At 35.1% G+C, this 27,151-nt stretch overlaps 1 protein-coding gene across 2 annotated transcripts; it reads right to left on the bottom strand.

Moving 5' to 3' along the window:
* Positions 1–27,151, bottom strand: DCUN1D5 (defective in cullin neddylation 1 domain containing 5). Of its 2 annotated transcripts, XM_061143209.1 has the most exons (8): positions 26,743–27,151; positions 24,588–24,679; positions 19,328–19,398; positions 18,825–18,916; positions 4,571–4,679; positions 4,377–4,481; positions 2,354–2,456; positions 1–334 (listed from the first exon to the last, which is right to left on the bottom strand). In XM_061143209.1, exons 1-8 carry the CDS (start codon positions 26,826–26,828, stop codon positions 279–281), a joined length of 714 nt encoding a protein of 237 aa, XP_060999192.1. In that variant the 5' UTR covers positions 26,829–27,151; the 3' UTR covers positions 1–278. The 2 variants fall into 2 exon arrangements, with proteins under 2 accessions (XP_060999192.1, XP_060999201.1); XM_061143218.1 differs by lacking the exon at positions 24,588–24,679.

The following is a 27,151-nucleotide window of genomic DNA, read 5'->3' as shown; positions in this document are numbered from 1 at the left end:
GCCTTTGTCACAAATCTGAATCTTTATTGTTCTGAAATAAATGTTATAAACATAACTCAAAACAAAAACTTCAATATTCAGTCTCAGAAGAGGTGTGGCTCAATGCCCATAACATGTAACAAGAAAACTTCCTTTAAAAAAAAAAGGAAAAAAAAGTACTATGAGAAGTCTTTCATATGAATGAAAATGCACCCCTTAGGTTTTTTTTTCCCCTCATCTCATTAGCCTGTACACACGTCAGGATCAAAAGGTTTGCATTTTCTTCACAATACTTCTTGCTATGATGCTTGACGAACTTTATGCCACTCAACAAATTCATCAAGAAGAACAGGCCCTAGAAATAAAAGAAACAATTTTTATTAGAATTCAGTGAACTTATCTCTTAACTCACCACAAACGCTATGGTGACGATAGGGAACTGACCCTTCCCTTCTTTAGGTGTTTTCTTTCCAGACTCCCTTCTACTTAATAGGTGCTTTCTTGGCTTTTGTTTTTTAAAAACATAAGGGGCTTTCCACAATGGATATTTGTAGAAACCACGTTCTCAGGATTTAAGTGTTTCATGAACTCTCTGATAACTCAGTCAATATTAACCTCTCCCTTTTTCTAACTGCCCACGGCTTTCTGCCAATTAATTATTAAACAATCTGAAAAGTGTTTAATGTAATATTTCTGTTACCTCACCAAGAAGTGTATAAGTTTACTAAAGGTGTGGCCATATACTGTTCCAGGTACAGAACCTACTATAAATCTGAACACAAAGCGAGTACCTAATAAATATCAACACCTGCCTTAAGAACTACCATAAAAAGGTATTTTTATAATGCAGGGAGTTCAAATTTATTTACTTACATAAGTCAGAGAGGCAATTTAAACGAGCTCACTGTTTATTGTTTGGAAATGTAGGGAAAACTCATTGCCATAAAGCAATATGCTTGCCCTATTCTTCTTAAAACCCTCTGGTGATCTCACTTTTTCTCTTGCTTTTAATGGATATTTCTCTACTGTAAGAAAACCAGGAGGCTAGCACAATAATCAATGACAACTGAAAAGAAACCTAGATGTTGTCATACTGTGGACCAGCATACCAGAAAGCAAGTCCAACACAAGCCACTAACTGGTTCCAACCTAATTCCTATAGAAGAACACAGGAAGAGTTCTGTCAGATTTTCTAACTTTTCAAACAAATCTAGAAGCTATATTTTTATTCAAAACCTCTCAGTTAAAACGTTGACTCAAATGCACATGAAAATATACATCTACAGGCCAGACAGTCCTTGAGCTGCCAGTTTACTGCTGTAAGGTATTATTTATAAAAATATTAAATTTTACACTATTTTGTAAATGGAAGACACAACATATACAGAAAGAAATAAAGTTATCCTTTCTTCAGTATTTTGTTTCTTCAGTGTCACAGAAGTCCATTAACCTCAGTTTACATTTATAGGAAGGTATCTTTTCTGTGTGGGCTTCCCTGGTGCCTCAGTGGTAGAGAATCTGCCTGCCAATGCAGGAGACCTGGGTTCAAGCCCTGGGTTGGGAAGATCTCTTGGAGAAGGAAATGGCAACCCACTCCAGGATTCTTGCCTGGGAAATTCCATGGACAGAGTCTGGAGAGCTATAGTCCATGGGGTCGCAAAAGAGTTCAACATAACTTAGCAACTAAACAACAATAACAACCTTTTCTATATAATGCTTTGCAACATGGAAACAGCACATGCAGCCAAGCCCGTGATGGGAGTGAAAAACTTACAGCTCTAGAAAATTCATTTAGCTTATCTAAATAATTCATCATTACTTCCAACACCTATTCTATGGCATCCTGGGTTTTCCACTGAAGGGGGCTGACAGATATTTTAATTCAACCAATTCAAAAATCATAAACAGTTTATTGACTGTTTACTCAATAATTTCTGATGGAAGTTACTTTGACATTATTTGCCATACTGTGAATGGATATTATGATATTAAATTTAAAGCTTTTGCTACTATAGCTGTTTTGCTTTCCTATTTTTAAAATCATGACTGCACTTTTCTTCCATAGTAAAATGCCAGGAAAGACAGGAAAAAAGCAGAATTTTAGCTTCTAGCTGCAGAAATCATAAATTTAGCTATAGTGCTCTGCTACCAAGTAACTGAAAATATTTCAGTTATCAGCACAGATTTTATAATGGTGCTCAATCTAAGTTCTCTACCTTCTATACCTGCCTCCCCCACACTTAACACACAATTAAAACAAGAAGATCTGTTAGGAAGTTTAAACTCTTTATGGTAATGATACACAAATCCATGTTCTCATTTAATAGTTTTAAGAACTATATTTTCATAGGAAAACACTGTATTATATACTTACAAGCACCATCTTCATCATAGTTACTAAGATCAGCATGGACTGTTCTGCTGAATTCTAACACATTGTACCACTGATCTTTGTTCATAACTCGATACTTTGATTGCTGTAGAAAATGATATAAACATGTGGATTAGAGAACAAGCAATATCTATTAGGATTTGACTTCAATAAACATAGTTGTGATTTTGTTGTGATTTAGTCTTTCCTTAAAAATAGTTATTCCTCTTTTAATTATTTGTGTTTCTAAGAGAATTTTCAGGGTCATTTAGTTGTTAACATCTTCAAATTTATTTTTTCCTTCTTTTTTTTTAATTTCTGAGGAATAACACAGCATCAATGGCCCTAACAAAAAGGGTAAAACTCAATAAATTTTTACCAATGTATATGCTGTGTAATCACCAGAGAGATCAAGCTATATATAATGTTTCTTATACACAGTAAACTCCCTCCTGCTGCTTCTCATTAAATTGTTTCTTTACATAAGGTTTACTGTTTAGCCACATTTGAAGTTGGCATTTTTCAGGCTTGGTTTCAAATCTTACTTCTGTTACTTAATTGAATGAACTTGGGAAAGTTACTCATTGGCTAAGTGGAAATAAAACATAATTCAAAATGGTGTTATAAAGGTTTAAAAAGATAATGTATGTTAAACACCCTCCACACAACAAACATTTGAAAATATTTAGTTCTCTCAGCAACCTTTACACGGGAATATTTTTACAAGGAATGATATTTATCTCTGTCCCCAAATTACTAATATGAGGAAGATAGGTAATGTCCACCAACCAATCTACTTTTATTAGGCTAAAAGATTTAAGTGTGCACATAAGACCTTTTTATACTACTGTCTCTTATCACAAGCTTTAAACAAAACTAATCTGGGGAACTTGCTATGATAAACAATCAGCTTCATGAGAAATTATTTTCAAAGCAAAAGCATCTATATTCAAGAAATGGAAAGAAGTACACCAAAATAAGACAAAACTGCAAAAGCAAAAAAACACTACCAAAGCAAGAAATGGAAGAAAAGGACAGTATCTTCTTAGAATCACCTTGAACAACGGGTATAAGAATAAAGCCTTTCTTCTAAAACAATACTTCTTTTATAAATTCAGCATACATTTCTCAGTAATCACTATATCTAAGTACATTCTCATATTTGGGGACATAAAATATTAAACTTTCTAACTGTGGTGTTGGAGAAGACTCTTGAGAGTCCTTTGGACTGCAAGGAGATCCAACCAGTCAATCCTAAAGGAAATCAACCCCAAATATTCATGGGAAGGATTGATGCTGAAGCTCCAATACTCTGGCCGCTTGATGGGAAGAACCAACCCACTGGAAAAGACCCTGATGCTGGGAAAAATTGAAGGTAGGAGGAGAAGGGGACAACAGAGAATGTGATGGTTGGATGGCATCACCGACTCAATGGACATGAGTTTGAGCAAGTTCCGGGAGATGGTGAAGGACAAAGAAGCCTGGCGTGTTGCTGTCCATGGGGTTGCAAAGAGTCAGACATGACTGAGCAACTGAACAACAACATATTACAAGTTTATTCTAATTCTTTAGATTGAGTCTAAGCTTTAATACTAAAATTGGTTCTCTTAAATTGATTTTTTTCAGTCAAATATCTTGTATATAGAAAGAAATCTGATTTAGAAGCTTGAAATTTGTACACTACCATCAATTCTCTCCTGAAAAGTACCAAGAAACTAATTTTACATTAAGGGCATTTGTGCTAAAATATATTTTTTGAAGATTTATCTTTTTTTTTTTTTTTAAGGGAGAAGAGCTGTGAGGAAGGGAATACACACAGCTTATGCACAAAACATATTAATGAACATGAACTCATGTCTAAATGAGAGCAGATAGGTACACATTTAAACAAATTTTCAACCACTTATACACATTTTTTAAAAAGCTACAGTATTACAAATTTTTTTGTTTTTATTCATTTAAAGGTATGTTTTTCAATCAGCTTAAGTTTTTAAATATTATTTTAAAAATAAAAACATATACATACCTCTAGGTACTGGTAAAATACGGAAAACAGTGGCCATGTCCTCCCAAGGAGAAGAGCTAACATAGACTTAGCAGTATCAATATCAAGGCTTCTCTGATCTTTATCCTAAAACAAAAGATAAAAAAGTTTTCCTAAGTGTGGTTTCAAGATAATAAAAAATATATTAAAACTGTAAACATGGAAATCCCACTTACCCTTGCAAAATCAAAGGCATATCTGTAAATATTCTTAAATGAAGAAATATCATTCAACTGTGAGCGCAAAAAGTCAAATTTGTTCTGTAACTTTTCTGTGCAGTCACACCTTAAATTAAAAAATCAAACGTTATATAATTAAGAAAATTAAAAGTATCTTTGGGGGTTAGAAGGAATGCATTAAATAAAAAAGTGAGCATATTCATGAAGTTAGTTTAGGTTTAAATTCTCTGGTTCACAAATTTAGAATAACTGTTGCCTTCTATCTACCAATACATGAAAAAGGGAAAAGAAAACCTGGCAATCTATGTATGAAAGGTCACTCCAATAACTTTTCTTTTAAAAAAACACCCACGACTCAGGCAAAAACCGCAAATAAAATCACAAATATTTGGTAAAAAGAAACATACTAAGATATACTCTTTTACCACAAATAAAGTTACAATGACAGAACAAATAAAATTAATCAGGCCTCTAACACAAACTCTCAGGCACCATTTGGTGAAAGAGACTAACCATGATAGCTGTTAAAAGTTTAGTAGGTAATCCAGAGGAAATACATTATATTAGTGATTCAGCCATAAACTCAGATTCCTACTACATTTTTAGTCAACAAAAAATCAAAGTATATCAGGACAGCACCTAACTTTACATAAGGTACATATACAAAAGAATGCAAACAAGTAACAGATGTTATCTCTAAAGGCATGACTAACTAAATATAAGGAGCTAAAGAGATGGAATGTTCAAAAGGATTACTGGCTTTCTGATTTTACCTGGGTTGATTTACTCCACTATTTAGCCAGAAACAAGGCAGACAAAGCTTTTCACAATTAGCACAAATCTCCAATCTCATCTCTAGCCAGGGCCCAATATCCTTAAAATGTAACTGTGCTCTAGTTATATTTCACTTACCATTCCCAAACACCATATCTATGCTTTAAGCACATATTATTTTATCTCCTTGATATGCTGTTCCTTCTAATATTTTGTCAAAAAATTACTCATCAGAACTAACTCACAGTTTGTCCTGAGATCATCTGACTCCCTTCAATCAAATTAGTTGTACCATCCACTGTGACCAATAGTTTTCAAGGCAAATCTGATTTCAGTACTCATGACAATACACCTAGCATTCTCAGATTTAACCAAGACTTTCACTGTTCTAAATCAACAATGTGATGTGTAGTAACTTATCGTTTTATTAATGTGTAAATATCTGAATAAATTTCTAGTGTTGCTTAATGCTTGCATTCTTAGAATAAGCCAAACTTGGTCATGTTACCTGTTTTATAGACTGCTGGATATTTTGCTTTGTTCATAAATGAGACTGGCTGTAAATTTTATTCTTTCACATTCTTTTTGCTAGTCTTCTAACAAGGTTATAGCATAAGCCTCAAAAAACCAAAATGAAAAATGGTACACTTTCTTCTGTTTTCCGAAAAAAGTTTACTCAACATTGGATTGGATTTAGGATTTGAACAAACTCAGCAGCTAAAAAACCACCTGGGCCTTTTTACTAAGAGAAGGGAAACCTTTTAACTACTAAATCAGCATTTTAAATGGTTATTAGACCATTCAGATTTTTTTTATGTCTTTTTGAATCAAGTTTTGGTCATTTATACACTTTTCTGATTACTTATTTCACATATAATTTTATTTAAATATGCCAATTAAAATGTTTATAATATTTTCTAACATGATTATTATATATTTTTGCCTTTTCTTTGTTCTTCTTGATTACCTTGTCAGAATTTCTTAATTCTCTCAACTGTATCTTTTTTCTATTTTACCAGGGTTTGGACACTTTTTATTTCCTTTCTTCTTTTTTCTTTGGGTTAACCCTTTTCTTAAATTAGATACCCATTCATTTGGTTTTAGACTCCCCCCCCCTTTTAATATAATATTTAATGCTACAGACTTCCCTCTAAGTACAATTTTAGCTTCACCCAAAGCTTTCTAAGTATTAACTGGTTTGATTATTCACTTGTAAACAAGAGTGATTTCAGAGGAGCTGTAAGGATAAAGTCATGCTAGAATAGGTTTAAAAGAGTGAATGAGGAGAAACTAGAGAAAACAAGCCTAGACAATTGCTTTCAAAGAATCTGTTTCTAAAATGAAGCAGTGAAAAGAAGCAGTAGAGTGCGATGGGGAAGGAAGGCAGAAAGTTCACTTTAAGAAAAAATAAGAGAAACAACTTGCTTCTAAGAAGATGAAGTGTTATTTCACGTCTCTCCTGTTAATTCAGTTAAAAGCCCTACACATTATATACAAAACAAACATAAAAAGACTCTGAAAGAATCTGAGAAATGATACAGTAGCATGTTCCCTGGGTTTTTTTTTCTTGCCTCATCTATCCCAGCTTGAAGCTGAAGGAGTCAGCAAAACAGAAATGCCAATGAGGGCAGACAAAAAATAAACAAACATTCAAAAGCCTGCTCTCCCCCTCTAGCCAAAAGAAAGCAATCTGGCAAGACAGAAATCATTAAGGGAAAAAAACAAAGCAAACCACTCTTCTCCAGTCAAACACCAAAGAGAAAACTGGCTCAATCCCCACCAACGCCAGGAAAGGCTGAATGGGGAACTGAACGGTCCACCCTCACCAGGATATGGGGGTGCTCTGGGGGCTCAGTGGTCAAGAATCCTCCTGCCAACGCAGGAGACTTGGGTTGGATCCCTTAATTGGGAAGATCCCCTGGAGAAGGAAATGGCACCCCCTCCAGTATTCTTGCCTGGAGAATCCCATGGACAAAGGAGCCATGGGGTCACAAGAGAGTCAGACACGACTTAGGGACTAAACAACAAACAAAACACTAGGATATAAGCAGGTCGCCCTCTCGAATTCTGCGGTGTCAGCGGAAACCACAAGCGGTACATGAACTCCCACCAGGCAGTGAAAAGCAGACACTCCTCCTCCACTTTGGGGGTGTCAGAGGAGGATTTCGAGTGAGGGCTTTCAGCTTTACCCAGGACCACCGCCGTCACTCCAACAGTGTCAATGGGGACAAAGTATCTGTGGAGGCTGCTCACCTCTGCTGACAGTAATGAGGACTTCCTGCCCAGAGGACAACGGATGCAGAGAGGAACTTCACTTTCTATGGGAATCTGAAACTAAGGAGGCAACAGCCCTCAATTCTCCTGCCCAAGTGGTATTAGAGGAAGCGAGCTGAAACAGAAGCCTCAGATAAGATCCAGACTTTCACAACATAATAATACTCCAATCTTCCAGGTTTCAAATAAAAAGAAAAAAAAACTGCCTGCCATACCAAGAACCAAGATCTCAAACAGCAAAAGGGCAATCAATAGATGCAAACACTGAAATGATAAAGATGTTTAGAATTATTCAACTCAGAATTTCAAGCAGTTATAAAAATGCTTCAGTAAGCAATCAAGAAGAAATTAAAACAAATGAAAAGATAGAAACTATCAGCAAAGAAATTAAAAGTCTAAGAAAAGAAATATATAAAAAAAGAACCACAATTTTTGAATTGCAAAATACAGGGCAGACTTAAGCCTTAATACATCAGTAATTACATCAAATATAAGTGTTTTAAATATACCAATTGTAAGATTAGAGACTGACAGAGTGGAACAGCAGCAACAAATGCCCTAAACTCTCTGCTGTTCAGAAGAAACTGACTTTAAATATAACAATATAGGCAGGTTGAAAGTAAAAGAATAGAAAATGACATATTGTACAAACAACTAAAAGAAATGAGAGGTGGCTAAACTAGTGTCAGCTAATGTAGACTTCAGAGCAAAGAATTTATCAAACTAGAGAAGAATATTACATAATGACAAAAGGTCATCCACCAAGAAGACAGAACAATCCCAAATGTGTGCACCAGACGAGAGCTGCAAAATATAAGGAGAAATAAATTCACAATTAGTTAGATTTCAATTTCTCTCTCTCTCAGCAGTTGACAGAACAACACAGAACATCAGCAAACTGTAGAAGAATTCAACACCAACAATAAACAGGATCCAATGGACATGAAAAGAACATTCTACTCAATGGCAACAAAATTTCAATCTTAAACCATAAAACAAACCTTGACAGATATAAAATAACTGAAATCACACAGAATACGTTCTTCAACCACAGGGAGACCAAACTACAAAGTAAAACTTAGAAATTATAAACAGCCAACTCCTAAATAGTTCATGGGAATGGAAACCAAAAAATATACTGAACTGAATGAAAAGGAAAACAAATATCAAATTTTCTGAGATACAAAACAGTGCTAAGCAGGAAATTTATAGCACTAAAGATAAATACAAATATTAAAGAAGAAAACAATCTCAATCAACAATCTAAGCTCCTGCCTTTGAAATCTTACCTAGATTCCAAAATAAGGAGTTTAGATTATTGAAAAAGACCAGAATAAACCTATGACAAGTAGGAAAAGTAAATAATTAAAGTATATCATTAGACCTGCAGATATCAAAAGGATATAACTTTGATAATTAAAGAAGAAACAGACTCAGAACTTCCCTGGTGGTCCAGTGATTAAGAATTTTCTAAGACTTCCCTGGTGGCTCAGAGGTCAAGAATCCACCCGTAAGTGCAGGAGACATGGGTTCAATCTCTGATCCAGGAAGACCCCACATGCCTCAGAGCAACTAAGCCCACGCGCCACAACAGTAGAGCCTGGAAGCTGCAACTACTGACCCCACAAGCCACACCTGCACGGGCTCGACAAGAGATGCCACCACAGTGAGAGGCCCACACAAAACTAGAGAGCAGCCCCTGCTCCTCGCAATTAGAGAGAAGTCATTGCAACAATGAAGACCCAGCACTGCCCTAAATGGATGAATGAATAAACAAAAAAATTGTTTTTTAAAGAATTCACTTTCCCATGTAGAGGAGGGGGTTCGATCCCTGGTGAGGAAACTAAGATCCCACATGCTGCAGGGCGACTTAGCTCATGCTCTGCAACAAGAGAAGCCCCCATGCAACACAACAAAAACCCAACATAGCCAAAAAAAAAAACAACAGATGACATGGACCAATATTTGACTTATGTAACTATTAAACTATTAAATAAACTAAATTCAAAAGTTAGAAACATCTATAAAAGAAATATACAGGTTTAGGTGGTTTTACTGGAGAATTTCACCATCTTTGAAGATCAATTCTACAACCTCCTTCAAAATATAAAGTATAAGCAAAAACTTTCCAATTTTATAAAGCCAGTATTACCTTTACCCTAAAATCAAAGACAATTAAAGAAAAATCATCACAAAGGAAAAAAATTTACAACTACATATACTGATGGATGTTAATGACTTATTATGGTGATATTATTGCAGGGATCAAACCCATGTCACCTGTGTCTCCTGCATTGCAGATGGATTCTTTACCCACTGAGCTATCCAGGAAGCCCTTAATTTTATAATATATACGAATATTGAATCCTTATGTTTTACATCTGAAGCTGAAATAACATTTTATGTCCATTATAACTCAATAAATAAGAACAGGAAAATAAAGTTATAGACCAATATCCCTCATGAATCCTTAACAAAATATTAGCAAACAGAAATTAAGCAATATATAAAAATAATTATATACCATGATCAAGTAGGATTTATTCCAAGTATGCACTACTGATTCAGTACTCACAAAAAAAAATCAACATAAGCATATTTAATGGGCTAAAAAAAGAAAAAGCACATGACTATATGATTTAATGCAGAAAAAGTGTATTTAAAGTATTTAATATCTACACACCTTAAAACTCACCAAAAAAAAAACAGAAATAGAGAACTTGCTCAATTTAAAAAAAAAAAACAAAAAAACGTACAAACAACCTACCAGCAACAATACTTAATGGTGAAAAACTGGTATCTTTATCTCTAACATGGGGAACCAAAATAGGATGTCCACTATCACCACACTTGTTCAACACAGTAGTAGACATTCCAGCCAATGCAATATGTCAAGGAAAGGAAATAAAAGATGTACAGACCAGAAAAGAAATAAAACTGTCCCTATTTTGCATCATAATCATATGACACAATTGTCCATGTGGAAAACCCAAAGCACACACAAAAATATTAGAATAAGTGTGTTCAGCAAGTTCATAGGATACAAGACATACAAAGATCAATTCTATTTCTATATATTAATAATGAACATATAGATCTAAAATTAAACATACAATATTTATAGTGACGAAAATAAAGACAAAATATTTAGGTTTATTTCTTACAATGCAAATATGTACAGGACATCCATGTTTTACAAAGAAATGATGAAAGAAACCAAGCACCTAAGTAAATGGAGACATTTACTTCTTAGAAGAGTCAAAGAGTAAAGATGTCAATTCTTCTCAAATTCACATGCACTTTAACAAGAATCTCAGTAAGATTTTTTGTAAACATGTAAGATTATTCTAAAATTTTTGGAAAAGCAAAGAGACTGTAGTAGCAGAATATCCCTGGTGGTCCAGTGGCCAAGACTCCATTCCCAGCAAAGGTTTCTCTCTCTGGTCGGGGAATTAAGATTCCGCACACCACACAGTGTGACCAAGAAAGAAAAAGGAGGTTAAAAGAAACTGTAGTAGCTAAAAAAAAAATTCGAGAAAAGATGAATCAGTCTACCTGACTTCAAGACTGAGTACACAGTTATAGTAATGCAGACTGTGTGGTCATGGAAAAAGATCAACAGAATACAACAGGGAACTCAGAACAGACCACACAAGTAAGTCCAGATGCTTTTTGATGAAGGTAAAAGCAATTCAATAGGAGAAAGAGTTTCTGCACCAAATGGTAGTGGTGCAAATGGACATCCACAGATACATAAACCAAAAATCTAAGTCTCATACCTTTGATAGAAATCAATTCAAAATGCATTACTGATTTAAAAGTAAAATGTACAAATATAAAACTTATAGGAAAAAAAAAATAAGGAAAAATCCTCAGGATCTACGGCTAGGCAAAGAATTCTTACACTTAACACTTAAAACACATAAGAAGGAAAAAACTAATAAATCAGACATCATCAAAATTTAAACGTTTATTCTGTATAAAAGTCCTTGTAAGAGAATAAAAACACAAGCTACAGACATGGAGAAAACATTTTCAAACCACATATTCAACGAAGGATTTAAATATAGAATATAGAAAACACACTCAAAAATCACAGAACACACTTAAAACTAATTTAAAAAAAATTAATCCACTATAGCTCTTAGACTCTTTTCTATTTTCCTCAAATATGGTAGGTCACCATTTTATTTATACCATCTCCTTTGCAGTTATTTCATCTACTGAGCTTTAAATCTTTTATATATTTCACTTTTAGAAATTATCTGAAATCTGATCTGACACCATTCTTTTTTTAATACACATTAATGTAGTTATTTTATACTGAGATTGTAGTAACTCAAAATACTAGCCTTAAAGAGTCTTGTTTTGAAGTTTAAGATGTTTCCCAACTTGTTTAGTGATTTCTGATTGTTAACAATCACTGAACTTTTCTCTGAAGAAATTGAGGCTTCTGTTTAAAATGCTTTCCTGTACAGAAGAAATGCTTCCACTAAACACATGGGAGTACTAATTACCTGAGACAATACTAAAATGCATTTTTGGATAGTGTCTACATCCTCATGACAAAGAGCTCTTTTTTTTTTGACAATGCCTCTCAGCTTGCAGGATCTCAGTTCCCAACCAGCAAGTGAACCCAGCCAGGACCATGAAAGTGAAAGTCTTGAAATCCTAACCAACAGGGAACTCCCCCAAAAGCACTTTTAGTTAAGAATTCTCTCAACTAGAAGCCCTTTGTCTCCAATTGCGTATGTCAAACCAAGCCCAAGCAATCAAGTCTCCATCTATTGGACAGATTTGGCATCAATAACTAAATGTGCGAGGTTTTACTATGATTCTCATTGCAATCTGTCTACAGTTCCCAACAGGCATAAAAGGTTAACCTAGGTGACTAAGAACAGGCAGGTATCCTCAGGGTAAATGCCAGCTCCATAGAGCCCTATGGAATTACCACCTCTCTTAATTTTTGGCCTCTGATTTGTTTTTCTATAGTCAAGTACATTTTTTAAAAGATGTTTTGTATTTTAACCAACATTTAGGTGTGTAATAATGGGAAACGATTTGTTTGCATACTTAGGATGCCGTAACTGCCAGAAATGGAAATCAAAGTTTGGATAAGTTAATCATCTAATTTGTCTGGAGCCTACTTCCTTACATATGAATAAGTACGCAAAATGTTTCAAGAAGAAACAAGAAAAATTTATTCTTACCATTTATGAGAAATTTATTATTTACTATTTCAATAAATGGCTTCTACTAGTGCAAACATTCTTCATTATATGGAAAAGTTTTAATGAAAGTTGAAAATGCAGTTAACTTCTACCAGAAGAACACGCAAAAGAAACAAATTATCAGATTACATGCTATTATAATAGTGTTTGAAAACTGGGACATCTCAAAACTTCATTATCTCCAGAGTTGTCAAGTGAGAATGTTCCAAAGGTCCTAGTACTAGAAGTGACTGGTCACAGGTACTCCCTTTCCCACCAGGACCTACCTTTAAGTAGGGGCCTCATTTTCTACAGCTTCTTCAAGCAGCTTTTTACGTTTTTTTTTTTTTTTTAATGATGTGACTCACATTTTCACAGACTTGAGATTCAGGAGGGAAAACAAGTTAAAGGATACCTCCCTACTTCAAAAGCTTTTTCTCTCAATACCTCCAGAATTCAAAAATCGCCCTCATGGTACTAACATAGGGCCTGGCATACAGGCCCCAGCATTCCAAAACTGTCTGTTAAATAAAGGTATGAATATCAAAAATAAAACACAAAGTAGATGATGTATGACAAAAGGTTTCAAAATTCCCATCTAGGAAAAGGTTAGTGGAAAACTATAGTTCAAACAGAATTAAGTGTGTAAGTAGTGACTGACAACTCTCTCTAGGAGATATTCTAAAAGATTACAAGCTTTCCAAATATTTAACATTCCACAGTTGTGTGTCCTCAGTTGCTCAGTCATGTCCAACTCTGTGACCCCATGAATGGTAGGTAGCCCACCAAGATCCTCTGTCCATGCAATTTCCAGGTAAGAACACTGGAATGAGTTGCCATATTCTTCTCCAGGGAGATACACAAAGTAACAATATTACTTAGGATGAGACCTCAATAATATAAAGAACAGTTTCAAGTCAAACAGAGAATTGAAATTCCAATTTTTCCACTTCCAGCCATGTGGCTTTAGGCAAGTTACTTAATCTTTTCCAGTCTGTCGTCTCATTTTAAAACCACAAAAACAATGAGACAGCCATAAGATTATCAATGAGAATCATGTATTAAATGTGTAACACAATTCTCAGTTTGACAGGCTGAGTCAGATGGCTTAAAAATCATCTTCACATGGGTGGCTCTCTCCAAACTATCATGCTTAATGGCTTATCTACACCTTCAACAGAGAAAGAATTTAATAGAACTGACAATCAATGCTTCTTCTTAGAGAAGAGTGAAAAAAATTAGAACACAAACCTCCACATTTATCACGAACATCATAAAGACATGGCTGAACCCATCAAAACCAGTAAACACGCCCAAGCTGTTATTAACAGACAATTCTGATATTTAATCTAGCCCCAAAATAGACTCACAGGAGTGAATAATCTTGATACCTCCTAACTCAGCAAGTGTAGAAAGAATATTTCTTCTGAACTAAAAAGAAAAACGTACTGTAAGTAGTATAGCATGGAAAATAAGAATAGTCTATTTCTGAATATCAAATAAAATTATAGTTTTCAGGGAACACTAGCACAATACAATAACAATCTTCAAAGCCACTGCTGTTAGAATGAATAGAAATGGGTTTAAATTTCAACATAAAGGCTTGGGGATCAATTTCCTCAATATTGTTAAACATTCTATTAACAAGAGAGACTTGAATTTCTGTTTCATTAATGACCTTTAAAATGAGATTAATTTAGGTCTAAGTGCGGTTCTCTTCCTTGTCTTCACCCAATAAGAATGCTGAGATACACTGATGTTGTAATAGGAAGAACTTTATTCACAAAGTTATGGATTTAGAACGTTCTCTGAATCAGGTCTATTGACCACAACAACACAAAAAAATCCACCTCTGGAGGCATTTGGAAATGTGGATAGGGGACATTCTGAAACAGTCATGGTGACTCTGCGCGAGAGCAGAGGGGAAGAACCACACCAACAATAACTGGTACTTGGGCCCCAAATGCTAAGTGAATGATAAATCATATGCCACACACAGTATAGCATACAATCTACTCAACTCTTCTACTCTCACCAAAAAAAATTATATAAATGTTCCCCATTCCTCTCTCCTTTAAGAAAGCAAAGTCCGTCAAGCCTTTACTCTTCAAAGTACAGGGCTCAACATGGAGACCAGAAGGTACAGAATTTGTAGTCTACTGGAAGACAGCCTGGGGAACTACCATTCTCGTCAGATGCTATTCTTTCCCCTCTTTTTTCATGATCATAATCAAGTATACTCTTTTCAAAGATCTATGCCCACAATTTTCTCTAACAGCATGGTAATTCATCTTTGCTCCAAAAACAAACTTTCAGCTGGTACATATGAGAAAAGTCCTTTGCTCCATTAAGTATGGCAGAATAAAATTTTCAAGTATCCTTGGAATCTTGCCTCTATAGATGCAAGGAAGAAGATCCATATACAACATTTTGTGTGTAGCAACATATGTGCATTTTAAGGGGGATAAGGGTCACAGTTTTCCTAAGATTTTCAAGAGTCTATGATTTTAAAACATTTTTTTTAAAAAAAGAAAAATCAACTCTATTGAAATCATCCCCCAAATCTTTGATGATTCCTGTGCTCAAAAACCTGGTGGCTTCCCAAGCTAAAACATATGGTTTAAACTCTCTCAACATATTAGTCAAAGTCCTGCATAATGCAGCCATTATCTCAACTATCTGGAGTTTAAAACTGCTGTCAATTTCTTTTATGTACCTTTTGATTCCAGCAAACTAGACATATGTTTTCCCTTCTCAAGGCTCTGCTCACAGTCTTCTCTTGAAACATTTTCCTATATCCTCAACCATCAAAATCCTAATCATTGTTCAAGGTCTAGTTCAAATGCCACACCTATAGTGAAGACTTGCCTGTCTAATCAGCGGAAATTAATCCCCTTAGCAGCTGCGCTTTCACAGTATCTGTTACTTTTACTCAGCACCTGTCCCATCCCACACGGATCTATGGTTTGTTTCTCAGTCATATCCGACTCTTCAGAGACCCCGTGGACTGTAGCCCAGCAGGCTCCTCTGCCCATGGGGTTTCCCAGGCAAGAATATTGGAGTGGGTTGCCACTTCCTTCTCCCTGACCCAGGGATGGAGCGCACTTCTCCTGCATTGCAGGCACATTCTTTATCGCTGAGTCACTGGGGATTTATATTTACATAATATACCTGCCCTGCTAGAATGTAACTAAGGGGTAAAAGCTGTGTCCCATGCCTCACTGTGATCACCAGTAGGCGGCACAGTATCTTAGATAAAATAAGGGTAAGTATCTATTAAATTAAATCTGACTTAAAGGGAAATTTGACTATTAATAAACAACAATGAAAACAAAATAGAGCAAAATATCTGGAAAGGATATGGCAGTTACATCCCCAAAACTTACAAAATGACCATTCTACTCCAATTATGTACAAATTCATACCCATAAATTCTTTCACACAGAAAATGACAATTCAGTTATGGAAAGTCTATATGAATAACAGCTTTAAAATATATGTTTTCCAAAAAAGTATTCGGAAAACAGTTAAGTACTACACAATTACAGATTTTAATTAACCATGATTATGTATTCTACTATTCTTGACCATAATGTATGTCTTAACTACCAGACTCTTTCTATTCTTTAGCAGAGCTCTACTCAAGTTTTCTAAGGGTTAAAATTAATTAATTTGAAATAGCTGATAACTACATTAAAGTGGTTCAGGAATCATCAAATAACTATGTTCAGGTTAAATTAAATCCTAAAAATATAAACAACTATAAAAAAAACCAAGTCTGTGAAATTTTATACTTTATAATTATATAAAACCAAGTATACTAGAAAACTATACATTTTTGAAAAAACTAAGAGCTCTGTCTCTTTTGGTTTACTTTGTAAAAAATAAACTATTTTATACAAGTTCCTTATAAGAATATTCAGGGGATAAGAAGACTTAGCCAACTAAGAAAAGATACTTTGTACATCACATAGCAATTTAGATCATCAGAGGAAAAGAACTTATTTTCCCAGTCAAGAATGCTTGCCTAATTTTAGTAACTTCAAGGCTCTACACTATAGTGGAGTGAAGTGAAGTGAAGTGAAGTGACTCAGTCGTGTCCAACTCTTTGCGACCCCATGGACTGTAGCCTACCAGGCTCCTCCATCCATGGGATTTTCTAGGCAAGAACCCTGGAGTGGGTTGCCATTTCCTTCTAGGCAAATGGGTAGGGGATAATACATGAGTGAAACAAAAACCTCTGAGTCAATTTTAAGTGCTAAATATTGCTTTTATTATGTAGAGCCTGTGAACTTCCTACTGGAAAGATTAGCTGATAATCAACATGTTCATGGGTTCATCAATTTTCCTAGCATATACCTAAAGCCATATGTAAACACTAGAAACATTTTTGTTTATATGTTATATGGAGGCTCCTTATATAATATCAAGTTATTCAAAAGCAATTAGGAACTTTTGATTTAAAAATATGCAAACACTTGTTAGCTGAGATACTGAAAAATGCAGGACAAAAGCAGCAGCAGGAACAGTACAAAAAGCAACTGTAATGCCAAATAAAAGGTCTCACAATTAACAAGCTATGTGACAACCAATACAGGTTTTAGTAAAACAGACTGAGCTGTATAAAATTCTTTATATTCTTTGCATACTCCCGTATATTTTATCTTTCTCTAAAAAATTAATTAAATGGTGGGAAACAGCTCAAAGAATTTCAGAAGCAACATTATTTTAATCTGGTATGTTATGACACCTAGATGAAAGGCAGAATTTGTGGTCTTGGTTATAAACACTATGATTTTAAAAGCTAATAATGGCCTTCTACTTTATGAAGAGTGCTAACAAAGGAAAACACAAGGGATGACACAATAGGAAGTACAGTATGGTAGACTGGTAATCAGGAAATTAAAATTCTAGCTCTGCTATTCTTAGTTACATAGGAACTATGTAAACTTTGGCAAAAATTTTCTTCACCTCTCTGAATTTCAGACTCCTCATCTCATCCATAAATAATAAGAGAAAGAGTTGACTTTGTGTTCTCTTTTCTTTATATCTGTGTGTGTGTATATACACACATAAAATATCTAAATGTTAATGCTGGTTTAAAAGGAGAATTAGAAAACATTAGACACTGAAAATTCAAAAATATTTAAGTTTCATATGAACAAATACACTTGAAAAAACAGGTATTCTGAAAGTTAAGGATAGGCAAACAAGGAGTAAAGAACAGTTAACACATGTTAATTAAAAACATACAACATGAATCTAATTACCCTCCAGTTTGGGGCTCCAAAAATATTATAAATTCATGCCTGCTCTATTTTAGAATGTTGATTATTAATTACTTCCTGGATGAACATCAGGAATATGACATAATATAAAATTAACACACAATTACCAATTGAAACTAAGCACACTTTACTCTGGAAAGCCAAAATCTAATTATTTTTATAAAGAAGCAATTTTGTAACTTAGAAAAGTGTTCAAAAGCAGCAAACAATCTGAAAGTATACAACTATAAAATGGCTAAATGTTGCACATTTAATGCCAAACAATATTTCTACTTTTATTCTCTAAAACTGTCATGTAACTCACTTCAAATTTCTTTTTTAAGTTAAGTATAAAACTGAAGAGAGAGGAGGCCCCAGAGCTCAGAACTGCCGAAGAACAAACTACTCACGTAGTAGAATTCTATATGTGAGAAGGAAGTCCCTCATTGCTCAAACATTCCATGAGTAAATAACTTCTATCATAAAGCTCTAATTCATGCATCAGGAAAATAGGTGGGTTTTAACAGAACTGTTCTTAAAGATTCTTTCTTAGAAAATATGAAAAATGGAGTAACTGCTCATTTGCCAAAGACCATAATTTTTTTCAATCCTGAACTGATTGTTATAGATTAAGGTGAAGCCTTACTCCTGAAATTATGAAGCACAAAATATCAATTAAGATTTTCAAATAGGCCATCAAATTTGTTTTTTAAAAAAATTTCTTACTGTAATGAAGTCATCCCCTTTAACCATTCTTCCTTGGTAAAAAATCCCATGCTTTCAGCCTCCAATTTCCACGCTAAAACTAACATAATAATCTGGAAAGAACAGAACATAAAGGATAGGGGAGAAGTCAGCACAGAGATTATCATGTCTATATTTATCATGGAGAGCAATTTTATACAACTATTTCCATCCTTCAACTATTAAAGCGTACAATCTCTGGAATTAATAACTGTAAAGAAATTTAGATGGGTCAATTTCTTAAAAGCAAAATATTCTAACAGTTTCTGAAGGTAGAATCTCTCTTACTCTATTACAAAAGACATTTGTATCAAGAAAGATAATACATGCCCAAGTTAAATTCACTTAAAAAAACTTAAATGAAAATTTGCAATATTCATGAAGAAACAAAATCTTCTTATATGATTAAACTGTTCCAATTTTTAGAAATTTATGAATATGCTATACCCCACTTGCATTCCATTCTACTTAAAAATAAAACATACATTTTCAGGTTCAACACCAATGTCTTCACAAAATTTTTCCATTCCTTCTGGCCCTACAACTTCATCAGGACCTTCAAAGAAAAAAATAATTTATATATTTTATTGTTATAACTTTATATCAACATAAAACAGAAGCCACTGTGTTAAAGGAATTTATGAATACATAACTTTTTTTGTGAATAACTGACTGAATTTTGATATACCTTTGCTAAAGCATGAATATTTGTAGTACAGATTAAATTTTTTTTAACTTTGAAATCCTCTTTGAACACATTATAAAATATAATTAAGGACATACAAACAAACATTAATCACTAGGTTGTACAATCACTTGAATCTATCCTTTAAAATACATTTACTGAGAGCTTCCTCTGAAGAAATTTTTTGACAACGCATCAATATAAAGAAGCACAAGAAGGTTTCAGCTGCTCATTCTACTAGAATATGCCAGTACCAACCCACAAATCAAGACAGTAAACAGAGAATATCTGTTTCTTACTAAAACAGATGGTCATTCATTAACCTTCTGAAATATATCCATAAAAATTTAATACTTTCAAGATATAACAATAATGATATAAGAAAATGGCTACATTGAGATTCTAGAATGAGATATTTTCCTAGTAAAGCATGAATATTATGTAATCTTAATGTGGAAATAAATGCTTAATTAGCTATGTCTATCAGTTCAAAAATTAAGGACATTTTCCCTATTTTTTTCCCTTGGTAACACTAAACATTAGTCAGTACATCAATTCTCCTATTTTTTATGTTATCTTTTGACTTGATAAGAGTAAAACAAATTTGTGACAATATGGATGAACCTCAAGGGCATTTTGCTAAGTGAAACAAGTCAGAGAAAGGGAAATACAATGTGAGCTCACTTGTATAAGGAATCTACCAAAAACAATCGAACTCAAATACAGAGAAGTGATTGGTGGTTGCCAGAGGCAGGGGTGGGCAAAATGAGAGAAAGTGGTCAAAAGGTACAAACTTCCAAATTTAGTAAGTCCTGAGGATGTAACATAGAGCAGGATGACTATAGTGTTAATAATACTATTTCATGTATTTGAAAGTAGCGAGAGAGTAAATTCTTAAAAGTTCTTATCACAAGAAAACAAAATTTGTAGCCATATGTAGTGACAGGTGGTAATCATTTTGTGATAAAAACATATATCATTATGTTGCATACCTGAAATTAATATAATGATATACCTTAATTTAAAAGGCTAAAATAAATTTTAAAACTAGATATGATAGAAATATGTTTACCATACCTTGGTTTTGAAAGAAAACACAGTCTTCAAATGTTAAAGTAGCTAAGAGAAACTTGTTTTCCTTTCTTAAGGACTAAAAATACTCCAGCTTATATGTCATGGACTAGACCAAGGCTGCTCAAGTGGCATTTTATATCACCATCATTAGTTCATAAGCACCACATGGGGCCAATGTCCTATGGTTTTATATCACCATCATTAGTTCATAAGCACCACATGGGGCCAATGTCCTATGGTAGAAAAATGTAACCACCCAGTATGGGACCAGTTAAGCTTTCATTGTCTCAGATGAGGTCCAGACTGCTAAGATGATGTTAACACATAATCTGAAACTAAATGTTTTAAAAATTCTTTGGTCTAAATAAGTATTGTACTTTTTTATACATGAAATGTTAAAAGGTTATGGGGTGGTAATTATAGGAAGCTTTCACTTCCTAATATACATTTGGAGGCTTTTTTATGAAAATGTGTTAATTATGTAACTTTAAAAGCACACATACATAATTAAGGTGTTAAAAAAAATAACGAAATGTGCATTCTTATATGTGGTTTGGATGAAAATAAAAACCAGTTAAAAAAACTGAATGGAAGAAAACAGTTTTTTTAAGTCATGATTGAAATATATTTTAAACTTTCCTAATGCAGCAAGAAAGCAAACTTGCCCTCCACACTGCCATCACCAGTAATTAGAAGAGAAAGCTGAAGAGTCATATCAAGAAATATCAGTTACTGTCATAAAAAATAGGCTCCCTAGAAAATGGGAGACTACTGAATAAAATGTGGTAAAAATCAAGTTAAATTGTTATATAAAGATATATAAGATACATGTAAGACCTTTTTGTAAATGTCAAGTGACTTTCACAAAACAAATAACAACAATCTAAATCTAAAACCAAGTCTGTACTAATGTTCTTTTCCCCAGATCACATAACATCAATTATACTTCTTCAAACAAACTCTTCCAATAAAACTACTTTCAGGGTAAAACCTCTGGAGTAGAATTTAACTATTTCAGGCACAAAATGGGTTTCTACTCAATTTAAGAAGCTATGAAAATGATTTAGTTCACTCTACCAGCTGGTTACTTTACTAGGACTAAGCAATTACATCCCCCTTTTTTGATTCTTTGTAAGACTTTAAAATGCCTTTTCACTTCCTACACCTTTCTTCAAAAACAGGCCTAATATATTCCTGAATCCTTGCCAGTGCAAGTATCATTCAAAATGAGAGGTCTTATGAAAGGGAAAAACTATCAGGCTTTTCACACATCACTTATGACCTACAATATCTTATTAACAAGATTTGTGGTAAAATATTTTGTTGCAGTTGTTTCGCTCAATCATGTCGGACTCTTTTGTGACCCCATGGACTGCAGCCCGCCGGGCTTCTCTGTTCATGGGATTTTCCAGGCAGTAATACTGGAATGGGTTGCCATTTCCTCCTCCAGGAAACACTTTTAAAATTTCAAAGAAAATCAATTTTCTGATGGTTTAATAACCATACAGTTCCCAGCTATATCTGCAGGGTCTAAAACAATGCCAGCCAGAGCAAATGGTCAGGGGGTGGAAAATCTGCTCAAAGCATGACAAAGCACCTTAAACATAAGCTACATAGGAGCTGTACTGTTAAATTTTTGGAAGAGTATTATAAAAATATACAACCAGTAACTCTGATGCTGCAGTACTATTACTCTTTTAATAACAGCTAACATTTACTGGGTTCTAACTACATACCAGGTACAGTACTAAGTGTTTTCTTTACATGTTTTATCTCAGAAGGCACAATTACTGTCTCCATTTTAAACAAGGGCATCTCAGTTACTCTATCTGACAAACAACTAACACCTCCTCATCATTTAGGTCTCTGACTGAAGCAATCTCCAGAGAGGCCTTCCCTAGTCACCTTATTTGAAAGTCCATCCCAACTTTCTACTTTCTATCCCTGCATCACACCACATTACTTATAATCCTCCACCATCTGTAATTATCTTGCTTATTTACTGTGTCTTCCCCACTAGAAGGCAAGTCCCCCAAGGGCAGGGATCTTGTCTGACTTGTTCACCACTATATTCCCAGCACTCAGCACAGTGCCTGACACATGGATACAAGTGCTCCATAAATATGCATCATTCGATGAATGACAGAAAATAAGTTAACCTCAAGTATACTTACTAATTTTTGGAAAAGGAAAATTGGCTGCCGCATACAAATTTTTAAAACAAGATAGTAGCAGTTAAGCATAGGCTACATGGTCAGAATGACCGAGGTTTGAATCCAGGCTCTTGTCACTGTATGCTCTTACCTTGGGCAAAGTACTTGATCTAAGCCTGTTTCTCATCTATAAAACAAGAATACCACCACCTACTTAGCAGAATGGTCACAGGAAAAAATCAGATAAAGAATAAAGATAGCAATTAATCTGCTGGCTATTAAAAAGTGTTGGCACAGAAAATAAATGGTTAACTAAATCTAATCCTACGCTACCTAGGAAAGTCCCTATCAGAGGAAAAACAATCAAGCATGAAAGAAAAAAAAAAAAAAAGACTAATTAAGTTTATGTATCTAGTACCCTTTATAGGTGAAGTAAGATGACCAGCCTGTGATTCTATATCTTACCATGCATACCAGTAAAACTGGCATTTTGAATACTGGGTCAACATTTCAAATGGAGGTCAAAAGAAAATGAATTCCCTTTATTTAATTTGGGTTAGTGGTTGTCTTGGGATGCCAGTAATAGCAGCTTTTCTGGTCTATAAAGAATCTGTTCTGTTACTAAACAAGTTTTAAATTATATTGTTGAGATTGCTCAGAGGATACCAACAGTGAAGCTACTGTCTCTCAAAAGTCTTTTTTTCCATACATAACCTAAAACTAAATCTTAAGTTCAAAGTTCCCTTGAGATCTAAGCCTTATTATCACTAAATATAAGACAATGACTGCATATACAGTGTTTTATTCTAAACAAGCACTCTGAGGATGATAGATAAAAGGGGAAAAAAACCCAAAAAACCCAACCAGGGAGACAGGTAAAAGAAGGAAAGAGCTGGGGGTGAGGGCAAATTTAAAATCAATAATTCTAAAAATAACTAAATCATTCTAAAGATTCTATGGGGAAAAGGTATAAAATTTAATATGAATTATCTCCCCTTTAACTGCTATGAAGAAGTTAATAATAAATGGGAAACAAAGTTTATTTTTCATATATTTAACTCTGGCCTCATCCCAGGCTTTTGACTTTTACCTCTGGACTAGTCTCATCCTAGACCTAGAGTTTTTCATTCATCACCTACAGGATTTAGTGCAGGTTAAACTAGCTTCTTCAAGAAATTTTCACCGACACTTTCAAGGTTGGGTTATACACTCCTCCTATGAACTCTCACAGTGCATCTTCCTAATATATTAATAGCATATAGAATACTATACTAACATTAGTCTGTTTACTTTCTTATTTATTATTGCATCTCCAGTGGAAGTGAATGGCTAAATAAATAACTGTATTAAAGGGTAAAACTGTCATGGAATGATATATGAGTTTTAAATCTTTTACTATGTCTTCCCAAAAGTTTCACAAAAAAAACTTTCAGAAAATACAAGCTTATGGTTCAGAAAAACTTCAAAGAAAACTGAAAAGAAAAACAAGAACCATATAAAGTATAAAATGTTCTACTACACACAGTTTTCCAGAATACCAACTCTACTATAGCCAATGGACATAAACCAATAATGAATCTATTTACAAATTTTACTAACAGTAAATGAGTTTCACCCTACCCACTAAACATATACTGAATTACATATTTTAAAAAATATCAGCCTAAAAGGGCACCAAATTCTTAGCCTAACCATAATCCTCAGTCTTGACCCTGATCTCGGCACACAGCACTAACACATAGCAGGCCTGCAATAAATATTTGTTAAATGAATGAATCAAAAAAAAAAGTTTTAAAGCATGTGACTGATATCTTCTTATATTAATTTCATTACCTGCATACTCATAAAACCAAGCCAGGCACTTCTTGCTTGAAAAATGTTCCTCTCCACTTATTAGTCTAGCAGGGGGTTGGGATCTGCAATAGCTTAGAAAACACACAAATGCCTAAGAATTTTATCAAGTCTCAACTTTTAGTGAAAAGCTAAGTTCAATATGAACTACTTCAATTCAAACCAAAGTCTTTTTTTTTTTTTTTTTTACAGTTGGTGTTATAGGGAAAAACTGTAATTGTTAAATATATGCAATTTGAAACAGTAATCTATACATAAAAATTTCTGGCTAACAAAGCCCAAATGCTACTTTGCTCACTATCAAATACCAAAAATATCACTAAAATTATTGCTCCCAGATTTCAAAAGACCAAACGGAAGTTCAACCTAATGATATCAATGCAGGACTGGTAGCTGGGAAAATATAAATCTTTACAGTGATTCTGCTGATTTGCATAGAAATTCTATATGTGTATAATTTGAAAATGAACCTTACAAAGTATATTTTGATACTCAGGGAATCAACATTTCAGAATATTATATATTAGGAGTTGTTTATTTACCATCTACCAAACTTAAACAAACATTTTAAAGATAAAAGATAATAAAGGACTTAAAGGTATAATTAGATTCCACAGATTAAAAAGAAAAAAAAAACACACAAAAAAAACTCTAATAGATCATACCAGTTCAAATAATTGGGCCAAAGCAGTTTAATACCAGGATCTATCTTTTTCATAAAATAATTAAAATTTAGAAAGTTCGTAAGTGGCCTCTAAAATTTAAGGAACAGAGAAACTTTTCTCAAGGAGCTCAGTTATACTACCACAGTGACAGGAATATAACTTCTGCAACTATGTAATAGTTTTTGAAAAATGTATTATAAAATAAGGGTGCCAAATTAAAATTTTAAGTTGATAGAGCAAAGTATCACCTGAGTGCTAAGAATACTAACGGCTCAGCTGTTTTAATGTGCTTAATTTAAATAATTTTAATATGTTATACATTTAAGATTGCTACAAGTTAAAGTAAAAGAAATCTAATTTGCATGCTTCATACAAATATGAGCTAGTGGAGTATATGTCAAATTCTAGTATGAGTTATTAAGAGGTATAAGAAAACAGCAGTATCTTTCACAGTAATAGTCCAATACCCTCGGGCTCTTCCGCCAACCACAGTAATAGGGGGAAAAATCCAACCTATTAAAAGATGAAGCAGACTAAAGAGGTCACCTACCTTACATTATCTCTTTAAGGAGAGCTCTATCATTATCTCCTCTTAATAATGATGGCTACTTTAAATGGTAGCATCTGAAGTTCTTACATTAAGTGCCAACCAGTAAGACAGTCAAGACATCCAATAAGGAGATTTAAAAAACCCACTTCTCACACGTAAATTGCAATGATTTTTTGCAGCATACAGTGTTGCTGTAATGCCTTAATGACATGCTACAACGGAACCAAAGAGCTATTATACAACTACAACTCTGCATTGCTTTCTTTTTCTCCAAGAAGATGCAGAGTACGATAGCTCTCAAATTATTAATATTTATGTTGAGAGCTAACAGCATCCTGATGGCAACAAAACCCCTGCAGGGCCTTTTCAACTTTGCACATAACGACTTGGCTACGGAGGCACTATAGCCAGGCACTTATTTGGCAGGTGGAGGCACTATGCTTCCAGAAAATGGGGCTCCTGCTGGGATGGTCCGAGTTACATCACTCCAAATACTAAATCTGGAGGCCAATTCCAGCACAAGGAGCTTCTCTTTCTGACTCCCAAAGCAGCAGTCAGGACGAAATTCCTCGCGCTCTGCTCCTTTCTTCACAGTCTAGAGAGAAATTCTAGAAGCGACCCTTGCATAGATCTGTACACTGCCAGGTCTGGACTGAGGGCGGGGGAGGCTTAGGGAACGAGGGGTCCTCGTCTCCCCGACCCGCCCCGGCACGCAGACTCGGACGGGAAGCGACTCTCAAAGTCCCTCAGCGGCGCCTGAGCACACAACCCAACACGAGGCGGAGCCCGGCACACTCACGCGGTCCGGCGCCTGCCACCCCGGTTAATCAGAGGGGGCTCGCCTCTCACCGGCCCGGCCGGCCGCCTCCTTTTTCGGTCCTGCAGCAAAAAGCAAAGACTGAAGGGCAGGGGGCGGCGGTACCTGGAGATTTTACACTTTTTGAGGCCTCCGTCTTCCGCCGCTGCCGCTGCCACCCCAGGAGATTTTCTCTTCTTCTTCACCGGCATCTTCCGCCCTCCCCGGCGGGGCGGGCAGGCGAGCCGGGGAAGGGGGTCGCTGCCTGCGGAGGACTCCTCAGGGCTGGCTCCCGCTTCCCAGAGACAGCAGCGAGCGAAGGAGCAGAACCGCCAGCCCGCCCCCGAGCGGCGCAGCCCGGCCGCCGCTCGCTCCCAGGTCCCCTGCCCGTCCTTCTCAGCGCAAGGCCGCGGGGGCTCCCCGCCTGCAAGCACTTCGGCGGATCAGACCGGCAAGAGAACGCAAACGGCGCGGCACTACCGCCAGTCACACACTCCGACAGCCAGAGGTGCTGCCTGACCCGGATGCGGATCGT

The sequence above is a fragment of the Dama dama genome, chromosome 1 (genome assembly GCF_033118175.1).
Source record: "Dama dama isolate Ldn47 chromosome 1, ASM3311817v1, whole genome shotgun sequence".
Taxonomy (NCBI): Eukaryota; Metazoa; Chordata; class Mammalia; order Artiodactyla; family Cervidae; genus Dama; species Dama dama.
The sequence above is the reverse complement of the archived record's forward strand: the minus strand, read 5'-3'. Positions and strand labels throughout refer to the sequence as shown.

Excerpts from the sequence above, each read along its gene's own strand:
- DCUN1D5 (XM_061143209.1), bottom strand. The coding sequence starts at position 26,828 with ATGCCGGTGAAGAAGAAGAGAAAATCTCCTGGGGTGGCAGCGGCAGCG. Across the intron at positions 24,680-26,742 it reads AAAAAGTGTAAAATCTCCAG|CTATTGCAGATCCCAACCCC; the intron begins GTACCGCCGCCC and ends GTGTTTTCTAAG. Across the intron at positions 19,399-24,587 it reads TTGGTTTTATGAGTATGCAG|GTCCTGATGAAGTTGTAGGG; the intron begins GTAATGAAATTA and ends TTTTCTTTGAAG.